Genomic DNA, 22,742 nt, shown 5'->3' on the forward strand with positions numbered 1-22,742 from the left:
CCTTCTTGGAAAAGATATCAACATTCAGCACCAGCAACCATCACGAGAAAATGACCTCTGATTTGCTGACAGTCATAAAAAAGCAAATATGACACTCCACAGTCTTTGTCCAGTCATCCTGTCCTCACCCCCAACCAGTCGCAGCAGATGGCTCCTCCCTGAGACTGATTCTCCTGGAGGTTTTTTCCTGTTAAAAGGAAGTTTGTCATTCCCACTGTCACCAAAGAATTTGCTAAAAGAGGGTCATCTGATTGTTGGGGCATTCTCTTTTTTCTTTGTATTATTGTAGGATCTTTACTTTACAATATAAAGCACCTTGAGCCAACTGTTGTTGTCATTTGGCACTATATAAATAAAACTGAACTTGAAACAGACTGATTATGCTTTCTGTTATTTGCTGTCATACATAAACACACACACAGATGCTGTTATTATTGTATCAGATAAAACGTGTAGAAATTTAAAATTATGAGGTCTGTGTAGGGTGAAAGTGAGGAAAAACCTGCGAATAAAAAGCTGAAACTTCAAACAGTTTTTTCTGCTCTTGGCTCTGAAATGTTGTCCCTTATATGGAATGAAGGGCTGCACCCAGGCCCTAAGGAAAAATAGGAATTATTTTAAACTGTGAATCATGCAAGGATAGTTTAGTAGAGCCCAAGAATGAAAATATAGATCTGGAAATTTCCCTCAGAAGTAATTTACCTTTTCAGTGAATGAGCATCTGGATCCAGGAAGGAAGGAAGGAATTATAACCATCGCATGTTATGGTCAAATCAAACAAAGAAGTATACTTTTGGTACCAATAATAATTAATATTGTGCATCTGGAAAAAATATTAAAAAAATAAATAAATCCAGATCCACGGTGTGGAGCAGCAGTAAATCTAAAGTTGAAGCCTGGGGTGGCGCTGCTTCCCTCAAAATGTTAACAGTGTCCTCTGCTGCACATTCAACACAAGTAAATCTCAATTTCCAAGCAAACAAAGACCTGACTGCAAAAGAGATGCAGACAGGAAAGACACAAGATCTCTAATCACACCAGTTTTGATTGTCACGAGTGTGAATTTGCACACATATTTAAAAAAAAAAAAAGTCTTTAATTTGTTTTTTACATATTTTCAGGTACAGGTGTCAGGTTTTTATTATGCTGCACAGAATTTTCATTTATGATATTTCCTAATCCCATGACTGACAGAAAGCAACACGGATAAAAGAAATTAAAGTATTTTTTTCTTACCAAGTTCCACATAAATTTACTTTTGTCTGTTCAATTGAAAACATTTTATTTCGGTGATTCAATTCAACAGTTCATGTAACACAGCATCAACTGTTACAGGGGTTACCGTAGAGCCAGCAAGTTTTTAATCCTCAAACACTTTCAAGCAAGGTAGTGCAGTTCAGGGTGTTTCACAGATGACTCACCACCTGAGAAATGTTTATTTTAGACTTTAAATGTAATTTTATTTGTACTGTTTCCATTCACTGCTGCCAATTTTAAATTAACCACAGTTTCTTCGAACGAGAACAATAGTACTATTTTTTTTAGTGTTAAGAAACTCCTTCATAAGGCCGTGATCTACCAGTGGACACGTGACTGTCTTGGTAAAATCATCTCATCTTTAAAATTTATTGAAGGAAATGTTTAAGGGGCCGAGGAGGACCTCCACTTTCAACCGCCGCACAATCCACAAAATGCCAGATGCCTCCCACTCATCCTACAGGTGGTGGGCCCACAGGATGAACCCACGTACATTGAATGGCTTAAGACTACAGTGCTTACCTTCTGGGTAAGGTGTTTGGGCCATGTCCTACTGGGAGGACCCAGGAAACAATGGAGGGATCATGTCTTTTAGCTGGATTAGCTGAATCATCTTTGCTTAGACTGTTGCAACACAGATCCGGCTGTTCACCAAACATGTCGGCATGTTTTGTACATCTAAAATTTTTGTTATTGGCTGACAGATACTGAACAGACACCCATGAAAACCTTCATCTGCCTCAGCCTTCAATCCTCAGTAAGGAGCTATTCAAAACAAGCCAGAAGCTCAGAGTTGAAATTAAAGTCAAAGTTCAAATCATTATTTATAAATCAGAATGTTTTAATATGTATAAAAACGACAAGCAAGACAACGCACACACTATTAGGACACAGACGTTCTATACATGATGAAATCCTACGGAGGACGTGTGACCTCTACTGTGACGACTCAGCCGCTTCACGGGTCCGGTCAGAGAACCGGGCTGACGAGTTTTCCTGTGACGCTGGTCTCTGGTTGGGGGAGAAAACAGTCTGCACACCAAACAGGCTGCTCGCTCACAGTCTGTACACCACTTCAGGATTTGTGTCTCTTTCTTTTGAGCCTGCTGATGTTCCTCCACAAACACACAGAGCTGGATCAGTCCATCCCTCCGATGTCGTGCTGTTTGTACGACGGTGTGACCAGACTCCCTGCAGAAGAAAAAAACTCACCGTCAGTCACTCGAAGGTTAATCACTGTCCCGTTATTTGTAATGTGTGTGTGTCTGAGTGAGTTGTTTCTGACCACCAGCCCAGATGAATGGGGGAGGGTTGAGTCAGGAAGGGAGGAAAACTTAAAAAAAAAATTTGGATAAGAAGGATGCAAGACTGTGGCAACACCTGTTTAAGAATATGGCAGCATTAGTTTTATTGTAATTTACTGGTTAATATTTAATAATCAAATTAATTATTTTCAGATATTTGGTCATCTAAAATTTTAAGTATTTTAAATATTCCACATCTACAAACCATATATTTGTTTAGATTATTAACCAGAAGCATGGACGTAAAATACGCACAAAAAAGTTCTGGCTACGATTAAATTAATCCAAATTCTCAAACAACTAGTAAATGCACACTGGCTGGTAGATTCACTCTTCCTCCTATGAAAATATACGCAGTGTGGCCTGTAAGAGTGGAACTTCCTTTGATAAGTTCAGCATAATGTACAACATGTAATGACTGCTGAAACACTTCTAAAGAGAAATGTTTTCACACACAAATTAATTTGTCACAGGTCCAGGGCTACTTTTTAACGCTTCCTGGAAGGGGTGCAGGGATTTTAATCATATGACATGTAACATCTGTTCAGGAAATGTTCTGTTTCAGTGGCTGTAAGAGTGAAAGCAAAAAGAAGGAAGCTAAATTAAAAAAAAAAAAAAAAATCTGTTGAATGTGATTAAAGTCACAAACCGCTAAATGTGGGGAAAGAAACCAGCGTAAATCACAGGACCTCAGCCATCACCTGCTACTCATACAAAAAAAAAAAGTATACCGTCATCTGGTATCTCTTTCACTCTCTCACACACAGACATACTCACACCCCCAAGATCTGAGCAGCAACACTGCAGACAAACATTTATATCACATGAAAAGCCCAAGGAGCGAGGCGGGAGTGGGAGCAGGAGGGTCAAAGGCCAAGCAGGAAGTAGACTTGTCAGCTAGCCCACAGGGAAACAAGCTACACCCATCCCATCAACGGGCACGTCAACACCCATCTGCCAACCACAGCCCAACATCAACAAATTTAAATGATGGCAGATTAGTCTGAGCGAGGCTGCAGTTAGCAGAGGTTATACCTGTGAAAAGCCACAGTTGGGGAGGAATAACAAAGGTGGGGAAAAACTCAACAATCAGTCAACTTTTTCAAATATCTGTGGAAGACTGATCACAGCATTACGTTTCGGTTATTTTCCTGTATTTAGTTTGTGTGCCACTGTCGTTGTTTCCCATGAGAAAGCTAATGTATTTATCATTTAATGCTCGCTTGTCGTGCAGCCACTTCAATGTGCTGTTTGATAAGTTCCCGACAGCAGTGTTCCAGTTTAAGTTCAGTTGTGATAACTGCTGATTAAAGCTCTGCTCTCTGACCTGAAATGCAGTGAAATTACAATGACAGCCTGATGAAATTCTGGGAGCAGATTTCCACTTTGTTCATTTATTGAAAAACAACAAAACGCTGAACTCTAAGACCCCATTTTAGGCCAAAGAGAAGCTAGAGGAAATGTCAGCAGTGGTCTTATCACTGTGATGACATCAATTCAAGGTTGGTATTCATCCCTGGCCAGCCAGGTGTGTCATTTCTAAGATACTGTCGTTGTAGCTGTTCCCACACTATTCAGTCCACAAACACACAAGCCCACACTTGTTACAAATAACAGGTTCAGGCTCTGCACAAAGAAATAATCCAGGGACTTCTTCGTTCACCAGACCTGTTCAATTAGTTAAAAACAAACTGTGTTCGTTTGAATTTGTTCACTTAGCCCTGGACTAGACACAGTGTGCAACTCCAACGCAGTTTTAAACCATCCATCAAATAGCATCCATCATCTTTTATTTTGAAAAGCCACCAAATTCAGGCCCCACTGCCCTCAAATTTTGTAAATCAGAACTAGAGGTCAGCCTAATAGTGTCCACAAAGTCTTATTTATCTTTCTTTAATAAAAGGTAATAATATAAGATGAAAGAATTAAAATTAAATTCACTTCATTCTCACTTATTTTATTTTCATCAATCTTCCTTGCATCACCTACAGTGGCTCTCTGCCCCATAGTTTCACTGCTTTAAGGACACATACACCCATTACAAAAAGGCCACGTTCCCAACACATGGATCTAATTTAACTTGTGCAGTACCGCCACCTGCTGGCCAGGTTTGGAGACGTTTGTTATGTAGTCCCCAAAAATGATGTGCCAAAGCATCCATCAGTTTATTGTGTCTGCGGACAAATTTGCTCTTCACAGGTCTTTAGATTGTGGTCAACAATAGACAACTGAAGAGATCATCCTAATTCTTAGAAATCTGTTTGGGTTTTTTTTATTTAAAAAAAAAATTAAGGTGTGAATTTTATTAGGATAAAGTTAGGGAATTTTTCAATCTGACAGTTCTTCTCCTGTAGACGAAGTCTGTCAGTGTTTATGACAGATGGGTGTGTATGGAGTAATCACAGTATGCTGATGTCATCTTTTCAGCCTGAATTGGATCTAATGTTAAAAAGACTGTTAGGTATGAGCACATGTTCTAACCTCCAGACTGTGGCTTTATAACAGGTGGGTCTCTGTTAGTGAGCTGTGTGGTTGGGGTTGGAGGGGTGGAAGCAGTACAGGGGTAGGGGTGGGGGTGCTTTGAAGACAGGCCAGGCTGGTAGGGCATCAGTCAGACTAGCAGGGCTAACAGCTCCCAGACTCAGAGGCGGCAGCGGCAGCAGCAGCAGCAGCATCATCATCATCATCATGGGTGGTAGCATGCTTACCTGTGGCCTGGCCCCCCTCTGCTCTGCCCTTCAGCCCTCCTCCTCCTCCTATTCCTCCTCCTCCTATTCCTCCTACTCCTCCCAGGCCAGAGCTGCCCAGGGCATCGGGCACCACAGGAAAGGAGGGCCGATCACCCTTGTAAGGCTTCGGCCTGAAGGGGAAGTCTTTGTCTTTACCTTTGGAGCCTTTGGGCCGGCCTGCTGTCTTCTTCTTTGACTTGCCGTCCCCTTTTACACCCAGTAAGGGGTGTACCTCTGAGGAGAGAGAAGACAAAAGGCCATTTTATAACTTCTTGAAAAGAAGTGAAATTTTCTTTTTGTAACTTTAACCACCAAAAATTTATCTCCTCTCTCTCACCATCACTGGGCACCCCTTGCAGTTCAATGGTGGTGGTCCGAGCTTTTTTCTTGGCTGGACCGCCTTCAGATGAAGGCTGGCGCTGCTTCTTATCACCACCAGTCAATGTGTCCTCTGGAGCTCCAGATTGAACTGACGCGTCTGGCGGGGGACCGAACGGGTTTTCCTCTGGATCTTCAACCTCGGGGGCGATGGGCAGGTACAGCAGGGCCTTATGGTCCTCCAGCTCCTCATCACTAAATAACACAAACACAGATAAGACTTTTCACTTTTTTTAAACTTACATTTATAACAATAATCATCTTCCTGGTGTGTTAGAGACCTGCAGGATCTTTTAAGGCATTCCAGATGGCTAAAATAGAGTTTTGAGAGGTTCCAGTCGTCCTGATTTATAAGCTAAAGGATTGATGATTAAACCAGTTTTAATGTTACATTTAAAACATGGAGGTGAGTTAAAACATAACCCTTAAAACGAAATGTTTTGGATGAGTTAAAGGATGAGATAAGGGTCGCCTGGAAGATTTGACAAAACCACAAAGATTTTCATTTCCACTGACATTCAGATCAATTTCATTAATACAACGCTAATTTCAAACAATGGTTGTTCCAAGGTACTTGTAAGGTAAGATCCTTCACAATTATAAAGAGGAGCAAGTCGTTCCTGACAGTTGGAAGGAAGGCCTCCAGTTATTAATAGGTATTTATAATTTGATTGGGCAATTTTGGATTTTGTAAATATGATATCTCTTTCTACTCTTTGTTAGCGCTCTCACCTGCTACAAAAAGCAGCTATGGGATCAACAGTGGTCACATCCACCTCTTCATCTTCTGCAGCGTCTGCACCTGTAATGTGAACACAAGTTCATCTCTGTATTATGATGCAATGTTTAATTGTATGGATGCGGAAAAGCTGCCATCACTATTGTGGCTATAGATCATCTGAAAAAAAAAATTTTTGGAGTAAGACTGTAAATTAATCTAGCCATATAGAAAACAAAATATTTTTTAGATAATTTTAATCTAGTTTATTTGCAGCCTTTTCACCAAAAATCTTTCATCTGCTTACTTTTTTCACAGCTCCAAGTACTGCCTCAGTTTTCTTTGTGCATTAAAATCAACAGCACACTGGAATATACTGTATATACACCCCAATAGCCTGATATTTGAGTAGACTAGAGTCACTTTTCCACTGCATATTAAAGACGCACCCTCTAATCTGTATTCAGCAAGAAGTAGGAACAAATATTAACGAACATACCGTTCACAATAATACCGGTATAATGTTAGCCAATGATATGAAAATGAAATATCGCGATAGAATATGGGTAAAACACGCATGCGCAGTGCCTTTGTTTTCATACACACATGCCGGAAAAAGCATGATGGCAACGGAGAATGAGAAGGGCAAAAGCGGATCGTTGAATGAAACAGATGAACCAGAATTGGTTTGTAAAAATGGTGTAACTTCAGTGATGTGGAACTGGTTTGGGTTTTGTCCGGTGCTCAAAAATCTGTCAAAAAATGTTTCAGTACGACTTTGCTAAGCTACAAAGCCGCAGCGCTTGATGGATTGTCGGAGCATTGCAGCTACCGTAGTCGGGAGCCTCGCGGAGTGATATGTACTGTGCTTCAACATAATATTACCATATTGTGTGTGTATAAGGACTCCAAAATGGCACTTGTTAAGAGACGTGCGTATGAAGCGGGTTTTAAACTCAAGTCATGCAGTAGAACATGGGAATAGAGCAGCTGTGAGAGAATTCAGCATTAATGAATCAATGGTACAGAAGTGGAGGAAGCAAGAAGAATGAGTTAAGTAAAGTTAGACTTATCTGACTGTTTTTTACTGCAGTTTCATGTTGCAAAACACCTCTTTTTAAGTTTTGTAGATATTATACATGGTTATGCTCAGGATATGTCAGCCCATTTCCACTGGAAATGTCTTTTGGTTAAACTGTCAACAAGGAATTTGCATTTCCACTGTTAAATTTTTATATAGTTTGAATGCACATAAAAAAAACAGCTGCTTGTTTAAGTGAAAATAAATTGATGTTTTGTGGGGTTTTTTTGCAATAATAAAGTTCTGGAGTTGTAAAGTGTTTTGTCTCGAATCAATTATATCGTCAGTTATATCGTTATCGCAAATTTTCAAATATATATTGTGATAAATATTTTTGGTCATATTGCCCTGCCCTAATTAAGAATTAGATAAACAAAACTAAAGGAAATCATAACTACACAAATTAATAATTGCACAGTATGTGAGGCCATATGTAAGCTGCACCTGTTACTTACCTGTCTGCTCGGGTTCGCTCTTGTCTTCGTCCTCAATGTCAAATTCCGACTCTCGCTCCTCGTACTCCACGTTCTCATCCAGCTCTTTAAAGTCTGGAGCAAAAGCACTCCAGTTTTCCTGCATGCAAACAAAACATTCACACAATAATGGCACCAAGTTAAGTCATTAAAGCTTAAATTACCACAGCTTAAATATCCGCCATGGATCTGAATATTTAAAGCTAAGTATAACAAACATAAGAGGAAAAACACTTGAGATTAACGCTGTTCATTCATGCTCATTCAGCTTTCATGCTCATTGGCCACTTACGACTTGGTTCTGAGCCCAGATGGACACCACTCCACTGGAGATGGAGGCAATGATGGGACGGACCGGATGCCACTGAAAGAGGTCAAAGGTAAGATTTGTTTAAAAAAGGTCATTTTAAAATATGTGATGTCTCAATGTAACTTAAAATAGACCAACATAACTGAGTGTTTTAATCTTCATGCACAGTGTTGAGAGCACTTACAGCGACATCCAGGAGCAGCTCTCCTCTGGTTCCGTGCAGGATCTTCACCAGGTTCCCGATGCTTTTCTCCCAGATGTAGAGGGCATGCTGCCTTGCTGAACCAGCCACAATGTACTCACCATCCCCCGAGAAACAGCATCGCTTCCATGGAGTCCTGAACACAAGAAACACAGATATACAGGTATAAAGACATGTAAACAAAGGTGATGTTCCAAAATACAACACCAACCCTGAAAATCAGATTTTAAGGCTATCAAATCACCGACAGTATTTGAAAGACCTTTTAATTCCACACAAACATTTGGCATACCAAAAGAATGCATATCAGATCAACCACTGCAGTTTCATCTGCAAACCTATTCCGGCTCATTCACTCCTTAAACAGGCATGACTTTTATTCCAAAAATGTATCTGCATAGATGTACCTGTTTACCAAGTCCTGAAGTTTCTGCATAGGTTCAGGCTCACCGTCCCGGCCACAGGTCAGGATCTCTCTGCCGTCATACACCCTGATGATCCGGTCTGCTGTGTTTATTAGGAAGCAACTGCATAACAAACAGGACAAAGAGAGAGAGAAAAGCTCAGCATTAACAAGAGGGATTAAGCCCACAGAATGCAAAATATAAGTGAATAAGACTGAAAACCAAAAATTAACCGGAACAAATTGTCTTGATTGTGATCTCTAGACTGTGTTCATCACTCCAGGTTACATACAGAAAGCCCTCCTGCTACCACTCACCTGCCCTTTCGTGCAAATTCGATGGACTTGATGGCTGTGGTGTTGCTGGTGCCTGTTGTGACTCTGAATGAAGCCACCAGTTCCTGAGTGTTTGTGTTCAACACCAGGATCTGTAACAGCAGATAGAGGGAGAAGAAAATCATCAGAAACATGGGACGACAACTGCTTTGAGTATGAAATATAAATGGTGAAAATGTGCAAATAGCTCAGTATTCACTCATTATTTTATCAGTTTGGATGTGATTTCGCCCAACATACACACCGCAACAGTGAAGGTGTTATATCAGAATTTAATAGAGCTGTTTTCATACATGAACTCCAGAAAATGATGTGACAATGAGGTTAGGAGATGCAAACAATGGCATCACCCAATCTGGCGGAGATCAATGAAGTACTATAAATAAAGCTTTAGGAGGAGGTTTGAGACTGTTTAATGCTCCATCAGAATGTTAGAGCTGAGTAATGCCAACAAACAAAACAAAAACAAACAGAAGTTCAGCAGTGCGTGTATGTTTCATTCACTGATGTGAATGAAACATACAGTGACTAAAGTGACATTGAAGCTTACCTTTCCTTTGGCATTGCCAGTGTAGATGTATTCACCTCGCCTGTCGAAGGCTGCCACCACATTGAGGTCTGAGTCATCATCCACAGGCAGGACAACGTGTTTGGAATCTGACAGCGTCAGCAGGACTGGCGCTGACTTCATGGGACACACCAGCACCTTGTCCCTAAAACATACATCACTTCTTTTTAGCATAAAATCATTACCCTGAAGACTGATTACACTGGACAAAGCCCATAATCAGCATCACTGCTCTTTAAATCTGACCCACAGCCAAACCTCAAACTACACAATTCTGATAATCTGTACAGAATGACACGATCAGGTCACTCACATGTCTCTGGGGTGGTACTGAAGCTTCAAGATTGGTGAGGGGAAGCGGAACCTCTGGTCACAGTCTCCCGTGAGGACATCCCACTGGGAGACGATGTTGTCTGTAGAGGCACTCACCAGCTTGTGGCCGTCTCGACTCCAGCTGCACATACGTAAACAAACCATGAGGAATTCTTTAACAGTGACTAAAACGGTCACTTCAAAAAGCAGAAATTATAACTCTTAACCTCACTTAAAACCCGTTTTTTGCCTTTTTGCTTGCCTTTCCATAAATAAAGATATTACCCCCATCAGAAAGACACAAATTCATAAAAATTCATCAGAATGCAGGAAATGTTGAGTTTAAAACTGAACGTGGTTCCCTCACTTGTATCCACTCAAACGAACAAACAACATGTTCTCACCATAAAGAGCAGACTGGGTGGATGTGTGCGCTGATGATTTTGGCTATCCCTCGTGTGAGGAAGTCCCAGATGACGATGCGACCGTCGTTGCAGCCCACAGCCAGCAGGGTTCCCCAGCGGTTGAAGGTGCAGGTGAGGGCCATGCTGATACAGTCCAGAGTGCCATCTGCCTCCTGTCATCAAAACAGACATTAACAAACAATAGCAAAAAAAATCTTACGTCTATACATAAGGCTTTAAATCTGACTGCACTCAAAATTAGAAGATTCAATTACACTCATATAGCTGTTTCAATGATTTTCAGAGCAAAATAACAAAATTGGCTTGTGTGTATTAAAAACTGGTGGCTTACCTCTGGATAGTTCTGCCCAAACGATTCTGAGAGAAGAACAGAAAGAGAGATTAATAACAAAGATGTGGCAGCTGGAGCAGAAACTTTTACTACTCATTATTTCATTCTCATAGAGTCACAGTCAGTCAAAAAAAGTAACATTAAATACATTATATTAAATACATATTAAACTGATTTATACATATTGAATTAAATACAGTTACAAAAAAAACTAAGAAAGACTTGCACACCACATAGCTACCAGTAAGGCCAGAGGAAGGTCCTATAGATCCAGATTTCTTCGTATAAATGTTTTAAGGATTAAATTATTATTGGAGTCAAATGATTTGCACACCCTGCTTCCTTTTCTTTCTTTTTTTGCAAATCAGAGAAAAACCCCTTCATTTCACTGCTTAGACTTCTTAAACAGGAACTAGAATAGAGATCATGCTAATTATCCTACGCAGCCCTTGAACACATTACACACTTTCTGTGAAGCTTATAGCAAACAAAGCCAATAATGAGAGTGGTTATTCTATTATTTATTATTTTTTAATATATCAATTTCGCTTTTCTCTCTCTCTCTTACCAAACCACACCTAGCCCCAAACCTTTTATATGTAGACTTCATTACAACTGCCCAGGACAAGAAAGACGTGCACATAGTACTTTGTGTACTATGTACTAAAACATAGTACAGTTACAAGTTCATACTATTCTTATTTATTTATTTGGCATGGCTATCTTTATTCTTGAACAAAGCCTGAACTCTCTTAGACAAACTTTCTTGTAAGTTCTGGGGAAGACTGGGGACCCCCCCCCCCCCCAGTCCCAGTGCTAAGACTTGGGGGGGGGGGGGGGGGGGGGAGAGAGAATCAATCCATGACTGATGGTGTTCCATTGTGTGCTCTTCTATCCAGGTGTGCTTCTACCGTATTGGAGGTGTTCTTGGAATTATGCTGAAAATGAAGTCATTGCTAATCCAATGGTACGCCGATAATATTGCACGGTTAACCAAAATCTGATGGTACTTGTTTGCGTTCATAATTCCATGATTTGACAAGCTCCATAACACCTCTAGCTGCAATTCAGGCCTAAACCATGATGGAGCCTCCACCATATTTTACAGATAGCTGTAGACATTTGCTGTTGTAGCTCCCTTATTTTTCCTCCACCATATATATTTATGATGATTTGAATATAATGTATATTTAGATTCATCACTCCGTAAGGCCCATAGTCACCGATTTTCAGTCCAGTTCTTAGCACACAGCAGCCTTTTCTCCCTCCTTAAGAATGGTTTCTTGGCAGCCACCTATGCACTAAGACCATTTCTGATAAGACTTCAGTCGACAGAAAACTGATCAACTGAAGTACCAGGTGCATCTCTCAGGTCCTATGTCAGGTCTTGGTGGATTTTTCCCTATTGCTTACGGACATAACTTTCGGATGCTGTTAATCTGTCGTAGATGAGGGTTAATTTTTTTAAGGCCCTCTACTTGTCCAGATTCCTGAATTTTTTTTTATTGACACACTGCACACCATGCCAAAATATGGGTTATAAAAATCCATTATTGCAAATGTACCTTGTTGGTGCAAAAAACAAACAGACAAACATAAATGTATGGTATTTTTAGTAACTTGTGCTAACATTTGTATTTTCTGTAAATTCAACTAAAGAAATGGGAACAATTAATGTATTTTTGCAAAAGCCTGAAAGTAAAGTGAGTTAGAACTGAAATGAAAAGGAGTGGACAAGCAACCAGTATCCAGAGAAAACTTCATACAGCTTGGAGAAGTGTTGCTCAGGACCACTTTAAAAACATCACAACAAGGTCTTATTCATTGGAAGCAAATTATAAAGGACTGACGGCTGCATCGATAGTTTTACACCGTACTGTAAATCGAAAACAGTTAAAATTGAATGAATGGCAGCTTAAACCTGTTTTTATATTTGTAAAATATCCTTATAGTCAAGTTAATGTAATTTCTTGGTGAATATGTTTCCCCCCCCAAAATGTTGACAGTACTCGTTGTCACTGAGACAAGCTGTGCATCAGTTTTTGTTTTGTTTTGTTTTTTAACGGAAAAAAAGCCAGCAAGTAAAAGTCCGATGTCGACTTAATATGCGAGGAAACTGCAAGGAAAAACACCAAAAAAAACCCTTATCGAAACAACTGTAGTCTAAAATAAAAAAGGAAGACCTATTTAATTCAAACACACTATGTGAAGCTAGCATTAGCCACCTACTCCGTCTACTGCTTCCAGCTTTTTACGTCTACATATTTATGATCTCATATATTAAGAACTATTGTAATATGCTTTTAGGAGACCCTAACAGCGTGTTTCTAATTAGTTGTGAGATTTTAACAAGCACTCGTATCGACTGCTGTTAACATGCTAGGCTAACTTACGATGCTAACCATAATAGGTACAAAGCAACAGCGCCGTACGAACAGTAACGTGAACAGAAAATAGATATTCATCCTTAATTCATTACCGAGCAGTTCCAGATTCATTGCTGGACGCCTGAAGGTCCAAAGTCCCTAAACACCCCGATTCCTCTGACAGTTTTTTTCTGACTTTTGCTCGTATTTACTTCTGCTGCGACTGCCGGGGAGACTGGCGCCGAGCCTCCAGCTAGGACCCCAAACAATGCCATCTGAGATGTGCCTGAGCAAAATACAACCGTCCGTTTTTTCCACTTCCTATATTTTTCCGGTGGTTGACAGCCAGCACCGAGGTGTATTACTGCCACCTCCTTGCCTGGATAGATGGTGGGAGACTTCAAAAAGCAAAGCAAGCTCTATTTACGGTTCCTGACCCCATAAAAAGTCCATTATAAAGTTACTTAGCTTTTATGGGTGTGCCAAAAAAAGTAAAAACACAAAACCTCATAACAGTATAATTTTAAAAAACAAAAACAAAAAACAAAAACTGAACAAATATGGCTTGTTTGCAAGCTGCCTGCCTGACAACTAGAGCTTGGCTGAAACAGAACAATGATCCCAAACACACCAGGAAGTCTAAGGCAGATTGTCTGAAAGGTGTTGCAGTGGCCCAGTGGAACTCCAGACCTCAACCCAGTTAAAATGTGTGGTGAGATCTTAAGAGAGCCGCGAGTAAACTGATGTCTGCATTTACATCAACCAACGCCGGCCCGGTAAGAAGAGTTGCCCCAAATTCCTCCACAACAACTTGAATTTGTTGTCGCTAAAAGTTGTTCTACAGCTGTTGTATTGGTTTTTCACAGAACTGCATAGTTCCCTGTCAAACCTTTATTTTTCACATGACTGTATATATGTGTATATGTCACATAAGTGCCAGGTAAAATAATCATCCATGGAGGTGTGACTGGCAGAAAAACTGCTGGGCTGAGTTTTAATGCTTTGATATTCAGTTCTCCTGTTTTACTCCTGCCAATGAACCCCAAACTACTTTTTCTTCTCCTTTCTTAGTTATCAGTTAAAATTTAATTTTTGTTTCTTATTCTTCTTAATTTCCCGGGGGTTGATATCCTCAATTTAGGCATAGTTTTACTGCTTACTTGGTGCAAATACATCTAATATACCATTATCTTTTATTAAAATGTCTAAAGTTCCCTACTTCCATGTTCCTGCTGTGGTTTTAATTCAACTTGCCAATATTTCCCACGTCTTTAGACAGACTGTTCCACACTTGATATCCCTCACACTGGGTCATAAACAATATGGTTATAGTTGATTAAAAAAAAAAAAAAAAAAAAAAGATTTCTCCTTCCATTTCTACTTTTTGCCTTTGTTGCCCCAACTTGTAGGCTATATTAAAGAAAAATCTTCCATATCTGTTGCCACATCTTTTACATTTTTTATATTGTAGAAATCTTGTTTTGGTGGCCTAAATAACATTATTTAGTTTTCTGAATGCATGTTTGCCTTTATTTTGTTACACTAAAAATAACATTTTGATTATTATGATATAAAAAATGTATATTTAAAGCATCATATTATTAAACTGAAAACTAACCAATCCTCTGGCTTGTTTGTGTGTACAACCCCTACCCATAATGAGCAGGTGCCACCCAATGCCCAACCTCTGGATACGCCCGTGACTGTGTAATTTATTTTGAAAATATTTTTGATTTTTTTTTTATTCTGTTCTCAGTAAATAAAGGCTGGTGTCAACATCACTATGTAGCACCTGACCCTTGATTCTTACGTAGCACATTTTTATGCCTTCACTTGACCATGTGACCATCTACAATCCTGCACGTGAACTGTTCTGTCAGCTTACATGTGAGTTTTCCTTTGAATCTACATAAAATCCACATTAGCCGCACAGAAGCATTACACCCAAACACAAACAACCACCAGAGTTGTTGATGCTGGATCCGGAGCTGAGTCCGAAACAGCAGTCCAAGGTGACTTCCGGTTTTCATAATAAAGGCCCAAACTTTAAAAGAACCCAACACCAGCCAGGGGTGGATAAAATGTTGACATTAAGATCTTTAAACATTACATTTTACATTATTGAAAAGGTCGGAGCTTTTGCGGGATACAAGTTTCTGTAAATTAACGAACAACTGACCTAAACTGGGCGGAAACATCTCACAATCCCCTTCCACGAATTTCACCTAGTTAGTGGAAGTTTTTCAGACTTTAATGTTACTGCATTTCCTTTGTGGCATTTTTTTTTTTTTTTTTTTTTTTTTTTTTTGGTATTCCAAATCTCAGTATAGCTCGGGACATGCACTTTTCCTCTTGTGTGTAGGATAGGAGGCAAAAATACAGACACGTGTTACCTGCAGGAGATCCATAATGAAAGCCAGGCTGTCTGTCTTAGAGTGCTGAGTTTCAGAAAGCTGAACAAATAATTTCATCAATGAGAGTGGCCTGGATGGACAGGATTAAAACGAGTGCATCAGAGAGACAGCTCAGGTAGAGCAGTTTGGGGGCAAAGTTTGTGAGACAAGGCTGAGATGGTGTGGACATACTGGACATACTGGACATACTGGACAAAGGATGCTGAAAATGGAGAGCAGGCAGGAAGACCACAGAGGAGGTTCGTGCATGTAGTGAAGGAGGACACTCAGATAGGAGAAGAGGAGGGTGCTAGAGGTAGCGTTAGAAGAAGGCAGATGGTACCCAAAGAGAGCAGCCAGAAGAAGAAGAAGAAGAAAAAGGAGAAAGAAGTGTAAAAGTGGGGATACCTGCTCATCATTGACCTGCTCCGCCAATAAAATTAGTGCAAGCTTTTATTTTGAAGGTCTGCAAGGGCGGTCCAGCGGGCTGCTGTGTGTGGTTTGACTGTTTTTGTGGCGAAGGCGCCACGTCGGCAGAACCAGCAGGGTGAAAAGAGAACTGTGCAGCGCTACCTGTAACTGTGTGCGCCAGGAGAAAGTGGAAAGCTGCACACTGATACGGTAAAGGCGTGAAAACCCAGAGGAAGAAGAAAGAGAAGAAGAAGAAGAGGCAATCAACAGTGAGAGCAGCAGCTTTTGCGCACAAGCTGAGAAAAACTAATTAAATTAAAAAATAAAAACCAGCAGGAGAGGAAAAGAACGGTGCTCCAGTCTCAAGTTTCTCTGTCAGGTGTGTTCGTGGAGAAGCACTGGGAACAATGGTGAAGGTAAGAAGTCACCAGTATCCTTATTAATGTACAAACGTGTTTGGAAAAAGAGGGGGGGGAGTAAGTGGTTGAACAAAATGCGTTTGAGTTGGGCAGCTTAACCGGATGCAAGCTGGTTGGGGCTCTGTTAGTGATGATGTGGAACTTAAATACTGTAATAAGATATTTTTTCCTCAGCAGCCTGACTTCCAGGAGAAACGTGTCGTTTTTTCTTCAGTAGCTTTAAAAGGAGGCGTCACGGCTTCCTGCAAATGTTACCCAAGCTCTGCTCCACTACTGCCACATGTCCATTTTTTAAAAAAAAAAAAAAAAAAAGAAAAGAAAGCGCACTAGATTTGGTTTTACAGACCGAGCAGTGGGCACATTAATCAAAAACGCATATTAAAATAGTAGCATTCACTTTAAACAAACTGTGTGGTGCACAAGAGGGTAAAAACAGAAAAGCAGGGGGGTGGAGTGAAGTATAATTTTATTATGAAAGAGTGCTGGATTAGATGCACTATTCACCACTGTGCAGAAGAAGGAGTCGTTGTGTAAAGAAGTTAACACCACAGTGACACATGTCCACTATCAGCTGGATCAAGTGCTCCTGGTCAGTGTTTGTGTCACTGGTTAAGTGTTTCTCATACATAAAGCACAAGCTTGTATCAGTGTCTCACCATCAGAAGAGAGAGGAACACAGTGTTCAGTGTTAGGAGCAAATTTAAACTCAAGAATATGTGCACACACAAAAAGACGCAGCTCTTCATAGCATGAGGTTTAGATAGCTCCGAGTATAGCAGATAATTACATGTTGGAGCATGACTCCGAGCCTAGTTGGCCAGATGCTGTTTCATTTGATATTCATCTAAGAACGCACAGAATAAAAGTTCATTTCTTTGTTTAAACTGATTACAAACTGAATCTGTGTTTTGCAGAGTAATCAGCTGGAAGGTTAAACATGACTATCCACACTCTTACTGAATTCCTGTGAGCAAGGCTTCCTGTCTGTTTTAAATTTAGGACACAATTAATAAGGGATTCGTTTTTCTTCTCCTAAACTTCACTTATTCAGACAGAAATCAGCGTCAGCATTATCTAAGCACCCCTCAGAGAGAATCTAGCCTAACCCCACAGAAAATCATCTGAATAATAGTTAAATAAAATCTGTAGTCAAGGTTTAATTCTTTCAGGCTTAATATACATAAAATGAAATGTACAAAAAGGGCAGTAAAATACATAGAAATCTTTAACAACTGCATAACACACATTCATTGTGTAGTCACTCACCACAAAATGACAAGGCAGGAAAAACTCTTAGTACCAGAGCCAGAATAATTCTTTGCATTTGGAAACATTTTCGTCCACAAAATCAATTTTTGTTTCCTAAAAGAAACTCAAAATTCTTAGATGTTAAATTAATTGTCCAGTGATTTAGAGTTACAGATCAAGTTTGCAAACATAAAACTGAAGGACAGATTTCAGAAAACGTGTCTGTAGCTCTTAGACTGGGTCAAGCTCCAGAAAAACTTGATCCTTATGATTTCATTAATGTAACTGGATAGCAGTACCCTCAGGAAAACACCACAGGTGTATTGAAAAGCTGAATTTCATCTCACCTCAGCCGGTCCTGGCAGGTGGTCATGGTTTCTTCCTGTTTAAAGGGAGGTTTTTCCCCCCACAGCTGTCACAACCTGCTTGCTCTTAGAGGATCGTTGGGTATTTCATATTTGCTTACACAAATTTTTATAAAAGGTCCATTTTAATGGCTAATTTTTTTTATGTTATATGTTTGTATTTATCTCAATACTTTTATTTTTTTAATTACATTTATATATATGTTTTTACTTTTATGTTACTTTTATTTTAATTAGACGTTATTTATTCCAACCGTTATGATCTAAGAGACATCAGTACTTCATCTTGTTCTGTCACGTTTCTTCATGATGAGTGAAAATAGAGAAACTTGAACCTATAAAGTGCCTCAAGGCGACTGTTATCGCGCTCTTGTGATGTAAAAATAAAACTGAAGTAAATTTAATAGGTGTCTTTTTTTAACCAGTGTTTTTTTTATGTTATTGTAATGAAAAAATATCAACAATAGCTGCAGGTTTATGTCTCAGGCTTTGTAAAGCTCCCACAGAGCCTGATTCATCGCACTGAGGAACACAAAATATGACCAATAACCTGATGTATTTAAAATTCAGTGTCCCTCTTTTTGTTGTGTAAGTATAAAGAGGCAAACTGAATAAAAGTGGCCTAAAAGAATCACTGGGCATGTTGCAATTGTGACAGTTCAGTGTTATGAGCTTATATTAGTCACACTCCCACAAGAAGTATTATGCTGTGCTCATGACCAAAGTTTAAAACACTGAGGTCAGAATATGTAAGTAATCCCTGTGAGCTAAAAGCTTTGATTTCAGACTGCACTAAACACCCAGTCTGTTTTTTTTCTACCCTTGGATCTGAATTACATCATACAGATGCAAGAGTAGAGCTGTCTGACTTCTGTTTTTGAGTGACAGCCAATCAGAGGAAAGTTTGCTTATATCAATCAGAGCAGGCCCAGTATTAGATAAATAAGGACTCCACTGCGAGTCATGCGGAGCTGCCCGAGCAGGTGATCTGTACGGCTCAGTCTGAGGAGCACTGTGAAGCTCAGAGTAAAGACAAGCCTGGCTTTTTCTTGTGTTTTTCAGAATGTAAACAGTGTTAATGTGGAGCCCCAGCCTGGGACCAGCATGGCCGAATTCGACGAAGCCGAATCCACCAACAGCCAGTCTGCAGAGGGTAAGCGCAGAGCTCCCCGGTGTCTGGAACGCTGGAATATCATCGGGGAATATGGTGCAATCTGTGCTTACATGTTGCCTGCTGCTATTTCAGAAACTGTTGGTTCATCAGGGACAATACAGTTGTTTGTGTAAGAGCGGCTCCAGCTCCAGTTGGCTATTTGTGTCCCAACACTGAGACACTTTGCACCAGCTCAGTCGCCTACTGCCGCTTCCACTCGGTGTTACTGTTGTTAAGAAAGGCACATGGGACTTTCCGAGAAATCCCAGGTGTACTCCTTTTAAAACACCAATAATGTTAATAATAATACCAAGAGTTCAAATCAGCTGTTTGTTAATCACACAGCGCTACAGCTACTATAAAATATCAAAGATTGTAGATGAATTGAAGTCAGAAAAACACAACTAGATAACTAGTGAATTTGGTAAACATCTGCTGGATTGACAAGCAAAATATTTTCTGCACAATAATTACCATTGTTGACAAGTGAACTATTTAACTAGTTGGATGTTTTGGTTTATGACCAAATAGCTGAAAAACTGTCTGTAAAGCCATCAACAGAAAGCGAGCTGCTCTGTCCAGCATCGTTTTTAAGAGGTGCCCTCATGTGCTGCCTCCATGTGGTGAAAGATTTTGCTAAACTTTCCCTTTAAATACCGCCTCTCAGATCTGCCAGCAGGACTTCAGTGATCCTCTTCTCTGCTTTTGTAAACACATTTTTAGTGTTTCATCCAATGTCTTTTAAAAATTTGGCGGTTCGGCTAATTGTGACGACATGATCGCCAAACTGATAACTTTAATTAATGAAAACAATCTCAAAATCATCAAGTTGTTTGTGTGATCATTTTCAGATTCTGAGAAAGAGCACGCGGCAGCTCCTCCTGGCATGGTGTGGCGAGTGACCGGTGGCCTCTTCAACGTCACCAAGGGCGTCGTTGGGGCCGCTGTGGGTGGAGTGGCCTGGGTTGGAGGCAAAAGCCTGGAGATCACAAAGTCCGCTGTGACCACAGTGCCCTCGATGGGGGTGGGGCTGGTGAAAGGCGGCGTGTCTGCCGTGGCCGGTGGCGTCTCCACCGTCGGCTCGACGGTAGCCAGTAAAGTGCCGTTCACAGGCAAGAGGAAAGACAAGGCCGAGTGAAGATGAGGAGAAGGAGGAAGATGATGACGATGAAAATGTTTGATGGACTTGCCCCACCTTGAGCCAACAAAGAGGCTGTCAGCTGATCTCTCTCTGCCAATCAGAAGCCACAGTGCCTTTCTCGGTTCTCTCGTCAGCACCTATAGATTCAGTAGCACTACGATATCATGACATCCTTGAATTACCAGCAAGAAAGTCACCAAATCGCTTCATATGATCCTCGTCTGTCCTGGAGTGAGCTTTGTTCGTGGCTCCAGGCGGACTGCATGTACACCGGCACGTGGTGGACTTCATGATAAATACTTTTATCTGTTTACAATCCAGACTGAGGCTGTTCCAGTCCTCTTTCTGCTCTTCACTCTTTCCAATCTTTACAGACATTTGGTGAAATGTTTTCAAGTTCAAATGCTGATTTTTAGTCTTTATTTTGCAATGGTATTGAAGTTGTACTGAAGCCTGTGTGGCATGAAATGTGCGTGTTGAGAAAAATGTTTCAGCGTTGGAAACACTCTTCAGAGGACAGTCTTGAGCTTTTGCAGCATCTGACCTTAATTCCTTGGAAGAGCCTGAGGCGTTGTTTTTCCCCATCCGCCTCAATCTGCATGTAGAGACACTTCTCTGTAAAGCTCCACTGAGGATACAGTCACAACATACCAAGACTGCTCTCAGCTTTTTTCTTTTCCTTTTTTTTCCCACAGCCATGTTAGTGTGAAATGCTGGAGCAGATCTTTTTAAAGAAGGAAACTTTGAGCATTTGATTCATTGATGGTTGCGTAGGAAGAAAAGTAGTGCTTCTTCATGTCTGATTGGTCAAACCGCACCTTTAATAGAAGGTCATCATTGTTTAGTGCAGGTGAAGCTCATTAACATTTATCTGAAATATAAGCATTTCAATGCAACATCTGGAGCAAATGGAAGCTCTTGCTGATGGGTCTGAACTATGTGAATGTCTTGTGTGTTCTTTTTTTTTTTTTTCTCCTCCAGTATAATCAATAAAGTAGTTGATAAGGACAAACGTGTTTAACATGCTGGCTGGAGTCTGTCCTGCTGCTTCGACATCGCAGAAACGTTGCTGTTCTTACAAAGAAGAGCACAAAAACATTATCATAACATCTATTTTGAGCCGCCATTACTTCTCTATTTCTACTCTGTCTGGAGCCACTGTGGGCTTGATGTTAGTCTCAAGATGGACAAATCCATCTTACTTTTGATCAGAGTATTCTTCTTCTAAAAATATTTGACTTTGATTCTCAGATTTACTGGTAAGATAATCTGTTTTGCAGAAGAGACTGAGCCAAAGTCTTCAATTGTTCTCACAGTATTCCTAAGGTCATTGGAAACTGAAATAATTGAAGCTAATTCAAACAGGAAATCTTGAAAAAATTAAACATTAGTACAACAGGGTGTATGACTCACTTTCACAGAACAGCCCAAAATGGTCCTGACCAGAATACAAAGAAGTGGGAGGCCACAGTGCAACAGAGGAAGAAGTCGGATACATTAGGCCCGGCGTTCACAAAGCTTCCCAGAACCAAGAGCAGCTCCAAGGAACCAAATTCTAAGAATGCTTTCAGAGGTAATAATGCTTTCTATGAATTTTCCTTTCAAGTTTGGATTAAATTCTGGCACAGATGTGTTATTCACAGGCTCATCTCAGCCTTTAAAAGAGCACTTGAGGTGAAAAGCTGGAGGTTTTTCCAAAGGAAGGAGAGAAAAAACACAGCAGGTCTCCCCTCCAAGTGTGGAAGTATAGATTATACACAACTCACGTAATCCTTTAATCAATGGGTTTAACTTTTAGATCAGGGTTGTTAGAATAATTTTACACTGTGGACCACTTACAGCCCAGTTTTATCTTTAGCTGTCTCAAATATTGAAACTGTTGTTGAACATGAACGTTTTCAAATTATTGGGTTTATGTAGAGAATGACACACTCAAGCATGCAAACGCTACTGAAAGCACAACCTCCTTGGAGGTAATAACCTATAAAATACACATCCTAATTGTTCCTTTCAGTGTAAGGACTTCAACTACACATTGAATACATGTCATAAAGTGGCTGATTAAAGGGAAAATTTGAGAGCAGACACTGGACAGAGAAGAAAAAGGGAGAGATAACTAAATTTCAGGTGTTTGGACGAAACATGTGAGATGCTGAGCTGCCACGCATGCAGGAGAAATGTGATGGTCTGAGGAGCTTCGATGCTGGCAAATTAGTAAAACAGGATCTTGATCACAAATCGGTCAATTATCGCTCAAAGTGATGGCTCGGCTGGACAACCTCAACCGGACAGCAAGCCAAAGGACACCCCCAAACTGCGCAGGAGCTATTCAGGGACGAAGCAGTCAGCTGGATTTCTGTTACAGTGGCCAGAACAGTCACTGAATTTCAACCCCGCTGAACTATTTACAATCAAAAGG

At 40.3% G+C, this 22,742-nt stretch overlaps 2 protein-coding genes across 3 annotated transcripts; one reads left to right on the forward strand and one right to left on the reverse strand.

Moving 5' to 3' along the window:
• Nucleotides 1-1,085: 1,085 nt before the first annotated feature.
• On the reverse strand, nt 1,086-13,466 carry rbbp5 (retinoblastoma binding protein 5). Of its 2 annotated transcripts, none has more exons than XM_085159455.1 (14): nt 13,307-13,466; nt 10,828-10,853; nt 10,476-10,648; nt 10,073-10,213; nt 9,742-9,904; nt 9,174-9,283; nt 8,860-8,979; nt 8,435-8,588; nt 8,233-8,304; nt 7,923-8,040; nt 6,401-6,470; nt 5,628-5,863; nt 5,447-5,524; nt 1,086-2,448 (listed from the first exon to the last, which is right to left on the reverse strand). In XM_085159455.1, exons 1-14 carry the CDS (start codon nt 13,323-13,325, stop codon nt 2,396-2,398), a joined length of 1,533 nt encoding a protein of 510 aa, XP_085015581.1. In that variant the 5' UTR covers nt 13,326-13,466; the 3' UTR covers nt 1,086-2,395. The 2 variants fall into 2 exon arrangements, with proteins under 2 accessions (XP_085015581.1, XP_085015580.1); XM_085159454.1 differs by having other exon boundaries at nt 5,270-5,524.
• A 2,612-nt stretch (nt 13,467-16,078) lies between these two features.
• LOC146518119 (transmembrane protein 263) lies at nt 16,079-21,335 on the forward strand. Its single transcript, XM_085159458.1, has 3 exons — nt 16,079-16,413; nt 19,092-19,182; nt 20,034-21,335. Exons 1-3 carry the CDS (start codon nt 16,405-16,407, stop codon nt 20,318-20,320), a joined length of 387 nt encoding a protein of 128 aa, XP_085015584.1. The 5' UTR covers nt 16,079-16,404; the 3' UTR covers nt 20,321-21,335.
• Nucleotides 21,336-22,742: the final 1,407 nt, after the last annotated feature.

This window comes from Neolamprologus multifasciatus, chromosome 5 (assembly GCF_963576455.1).
Source record: "Neolamprologus multifasciatus chromosome 5, fNeoMul1.2, whole genome shotgun sequence".
In the NCBI taxonomy this organism is placed as follows: domain Eukaryota; kingdom Metazoa; phylum Chordata; class Actinopteri; order Cichliformes; family Cichlidae; genus Neolamprologus; species Neolamprologus multifasciatus.

Bases quoted from the DNA above. Each gene is read 5' to 3' on its own strand.
- rbbp5 (XM_085159454.1), bottom strand. The intron at 8,980-9,173 runs GTGAGTGGTAGC...TTTGTTATGCAG, and splicing joins GAATTTGCACGAAAGGGCAG to TTGCTTCCTAATAAACACAG. The intron at 6,471-7,922 runs GTAAGTAACAGG...TTCACATTACAG, and splicing joins GAGCGAACCCGAGCAGACAG to GTGCAGACGCTGCAGAAGAT.
- LOC146518119 (XM_085159458.1), top strand. The intron at 19,183-20,033 runs GTAAGCGCAGAG...GATCATTTTCAG, and splicing joins CAACAGCCAGTCTGCAGAGG to ATTCTGAGAAAGAGCACGCG.